The 4,643-nt window shown below is 43.7% G+C and overlaps 1 protein-coding gene across 2 annotated transcripts in view; it reads left to right on the top strand.

The window, feature by feature from the left end:
• Nucleotides 1-4,643, top strand: part of LOC116078926 (neuferricin) — a 20,409-nt gene that overhangs the window by 4,708 nt on the left and 11,058 nt on the right. For both annotated transcript variants that reach the window (XM_031354336.1, XM_031354335.1), the window contains exon 2: nucleotides 3,213-3,353. In XM_031354336.1, coding sequence (XP_031210196.1) covers nucleotides 3,213-3,353 — 141 coding nt within the window. The remainder of the gene's footprint in view (nucleotides 1-3,212; nucleotides 3,354-4,643) is intronic.

The following is a 4,643-nucleotide window of genomic DNA, read 5'->3' as shown; positions in this document are numbered from 1 at the left end:
AACCATTCATTGTATGTTCCCACAGGACTGACCATTCATTGTATGTTCCCACAGGACTGACCATTCATAAGGCATTCATTATGAATGCCTTAATGTCTTTTTATTGTGGTCGTCCTAGTGGGTTTAAAGTACTATCTCCTCTCTCTACATCTCCAGTGTTTAGATTATAAGCATGCACTGCTATGTCTGGATTTCTGTATGGGTGCCAGAAATCCACACGCAGGTCCCCAAATTTGTTAGGCAAATGCTTAATTTACTAAGCCATCTCTTACTACATTCCTGTTTTATGATGTTTTAAAAGAACAAAGTGAATTTGACCAGAGCCTACAACCTAGTCATGGTGGAGGGAAGGGAGGAGGACAGCCCAGTGAGTTGTGGAAAAGGTGACAGTCAAGGCTGAGGCCAAGTACTCCTGAGTTAAAGACTGCGTATTCTCACAAGGCAAAGGGATGAGCTGGTGACAGTCAAAGCTGAGGCCAGGTACTCCTGAATTAAAGACTGCATATTCTCACAAGGCAAAGGGATGAGCTGATGCCGGGTACTCCTGAATTAAAGACTGGATATTCTCACAAGGCAAAGGGATGAGCTGAGGCCTTGGGCAGGAAATGACATGAGGTTTTTTTTTTTGTTGTTGATTTGTTTTTCCGTTTGTTTAAAATGTCAGTGTAGAGTCAGGAAAGGTGTCACGAATTTTTAATCCCAGCATTCAGAAGAAAGAGACAGGCAGACCTCTGAGTTAGAGGCCATCCTGGTCTACAGAGCAAGTTCTAGGACAGCCAGGATTATACAGAGATACCATGCATTGAGAAAAAAAACCATAAAATATCAATTTAGGGAGCTTGGATCAATCTAGGATTAAAAGTGATGGCACACATACTTTTAATCCTTGTACTTGGAGACAAGTAGACCAGTATCTGAGTTCTAGGCCAGCATGGTCTGTGTAGCAAGTTACAGGACAGCCAGAGCCATATAGTAAGACCCTATCTCAAACAAACAAACAAACAAAACAGTCTAGTGCTGTAGACTGATTTTCCAGTTAGGAATGCTTCCATTCTTATGGAGGACCTAAACTCAGATCTTAGCACCAATGTTAGATGGCTCACAGCTGCCTGTACCTCCAACTTCAGGGGAATCAATGCCTTCTTCTGACCCCTCATGCATGTATTCATATACACACAAACATGCATACATATCTGGCATATACACAGAGACACAAAATACAATTTACAATAAAATACTAATCTGAGTGTTACCTGGAGAATCGTTTGATAGGATGTAGTAGTCCTACTAGGGGTCCTCTGTGATAGTTTACCTGAGAGATGATGGCAGATTAGGATTGTTTGGTAGCAGGTAGAGACTATGAATGAATACAGAAACTATTTAGAAAGAAAATAAAGACTCGGCACTAATTAGATAGGAGCCTGCATGTATAGATTGAGCAGCTGATCAATAAAAACACTACATGAGAAGAGATCACTGTTTCTTGAGGCTGGTGACCAGTAGCTCAAGATAGGCCTTTTGAATTTGTGATGGCTATGAGACAACTAAGTGGCATTGAGTAGAAGTTAGATATATAAATCCAGTGCTCAGAATGTCTGGGCTGAACATAACCTAGATGTAGGATCTGAAACCACAGGGCAGATAAGATGGTCAAGATGTGGATAATAAGTGATCCCTAGACCTAAGAAGACAGTAAGGTTCTGGGAAAACCAGGAGTGGATTAAGCATCACAGAAGCCAGAAGTTATCATTTTGAATTTTATTTTATTTATTTATTTTGGTTTTTCGAGACAGAGTTTCTCTGTATAGCCCTGGCTGTCCTGGAACTCACTCTGTAGACCAGGCTGGCCTCGAACTCAGAAATCTGCCTGCCTCTGCCTCCCAAGTGCTGGGATGAAAGGTGTGCGCCACCACCGCCCCTATCATTTTGAATTTTATCAATTGAATATTGTTGAAATTAAATAAAAGCTGATGGGCCAGGTATGATGATGCATTCCCTTATTTCCAGAACTTGGGAAGCAGGCAGATTTCTGTGAGACACACTAGCTTCCAGTGCCACTATGATGAGTGCATATGTGATAGAAGAGTGGAACCATGCATGCTTGGTGGATCTGGAGCCTCAACAGCTGTGGATTTGAGAGAAGGATGCAGCTGATGGAGAGATAGGTTGTTACCCAGTACGGTCAGCAGGATGGAGTGCAAGAGCCCGGAGTTTACATGGACTCAGCCCCTAACAAGTTGTCCAGCCACACAATCAACCTGACTCTGAACAGTGACAGGATGTTCAAGATGAAGAATGGCCCATTTATTGGATTTGACTTCCTCAAAAGACCTCCATGGTCCACACTTCTCCCGAAGGCTGTGCTGGTCCATGGCTCATGCTTTGGCAGAGGACCATGTTGACGTCTGAGGGCCATACTGCCACTGGAGACCAAGCAGAGGTCCTTGGCACATGCAGATGCTGGAGACCAGATGATGCTCATGGTCCATGCTATTGCCAGAAGCTATGTAGAAGCCCAGGATCTGTGGGGTCTGGCTGACTATAAACGGCAAGGAAGCTAGTCTTCCAGTGCTATCAATGACTGTAGACACAGTTGAGAAAGAGGGATGTAGAAGGCTTCTGCGACAACCCCTACCTCCAGCCCACTCTCTCTTCTCCCTGCTAAAAGTAACAGAATAAAAAGGAAGCCAATTAAGAGAGCTCTTAAAAATCATGATAGGGGTGCTCAAGTGTAGCTATCCACAATTGACAGCTTCTGGCAGGGGTGCAGGTGGAAAAGAACTCAGCTTTCCTTAGGGGGCTGGCCACTGGGAGTTTGAATATGCTCCATATATATTGAATATATTGTATTTGAACAATATAAAATAGACTTTTTTTTCCCTTTTTATTTGGGGGTTGGGGAGGCCGAAAGGTCACATGGGATAGGGAGCAGACTTAGGAGGGCTAGGAAGTGAGTGTGGTGCATGGGATGTGAACAGGGTGCATGATATGTAATTCCCAAATAATCAATAAAAATGCTATGATGGAAAAAAAAATAGGAAACAAAAAAGTAAATGCAAGTACATGATAGCTGAGGAAAATTCATGTCCCCAGTCCAGGAGGTCCCTTAAAGGAGGAGGGGTTACTAGGGCATGTTTTTTCAGAAAGCAGGTATTTTACTTAGTACAATATTGTGATTAATAACTAGATCTTTGGCAATTTCTTTTCTGAAGGCCGAGATGCATCCAGAGCGTTTGTGACAGGAGACTATTCTGAAGCTGGCCTTGTGGATGATGTAAATGGCTTGTCCTCCTCTGAGATACTGACACTGCACAATTGGCTTTCATTCTACGAGAAAAATTATGTATTTGTCGGTATGTAGTCCTCACCCACTGCCATAGATTTTGGTTGTTTGTCTTATTGTGTTAATCAGTGTGTCTGGATTCTTTTTAAAACTTTGAAACCAGCCAGGCAGTGGTGGTGCACGCCTTTAATCCCAGCACTTGGGAGGCAGAGGCAGGAGGATTTCTGAGTTTTAGGCCAGCCTGGTCTACAGAGTGAGTTCCATTACAGCCAGGGCTACACAGGCAAACCTTGTTCCAAAAAAACAAAAAACAAAACAAAAAAGAAAAAAAAACAACTTTGAAACCAGCCGTTGTTTTTTCACGTTTGTGCAGGAGTGGTCTCCAGAAGAATATAATGTTGGAGGTATTGTTGAAGGTAATCGTTGGAGAGGATTGCCAGGCCTTGATCTCTGGTGTCAGTGGGCCCAGTCAGTGTTGGACATTTACAGCCAGCTTCAAGAGGCATCCTCCCTCTGGCTCCAGTAATGTCAGAAAAGCTTCACACCACTTCTGTGCAGTTCTAATGGTTCCTTTTGATTGCTCTCTGATGAAACAGATATCCTGAGTGAACTGTTTCTCAAATGGAACTTATGCTAATCGCATATTCATTCATTCATCCATCCATCCAGGAATTCATGTAGCCCAGGGTGGTATCAAACTCACTATGTAGACCAGGCTGGCCTAGAATTCCCGATCCTCCATCTCCTTAGTGATCAAACATGTATCAATGCCAGCTGTGTTAATATGTGGGGTCCTGCACCCATTACGTACTGGTGATAAAAGAGGAAAAGCAACTCTTAAATGAGGAGACAGCCTACAGACACTGATCACTACAGTCTTTTCTAAGCTCTGACGGCTAACTAGAATGGCTAAGGCCAGTCCTTTCATCTGTGTGCAGCCTCACGATGAAGCCCCACATGGGTATGTCTGAGGTCTTTCAAATACCAATGTCCCTTTGCCTTTGGAACAGGTCTAGATTAGCATGTTCTGCCCATAAAGCCTCTGAGTGCTTGCTTTCATTACTGCTTACACTTCTAATTCTGAGAACCATGGTGTCTTAGTCAGGGTTTCTATCCCTGCACAAACATCATTACCAAGAAGCAAGTTGGGGAGGAAAGGGTTTATTCAGCTTACTTCCGCATTGCTGTTTATCACCAAAGGAAGTCAGGACTGGAATTCAAGCAGGTCAGGAAGCAGGAGCTGATGCAGAGGCCATGGAGGGATGTTCCTTCCTGGCTTGCTCATTCTGCTTTCTTATAGAACCCAAGACCTCCAGCCCAGGGATGGCACCACCCACAAGGGGCCCTACCACCTTGATCA

Source organism: Mastomys coucha, unplaced genomic scaffold (genome assembly GCF_008632895.1).
Source record: "Mastomys coucha isolate ucsf_1 unplaced genomic scaffold, UCSF_Mcou_1 pScaffold5, whole genome shotgun sequence".
Taxonomy (NCBI): domain Eukaryota; kingdom Metazoa; phylum Chordata; class Mammalia; order Rodentia; family Muridae; genus Mastomys; species Mastomys coucha.
This window is presented reverse-complemented; position numbering and strand designations above follow the sequence as displayed.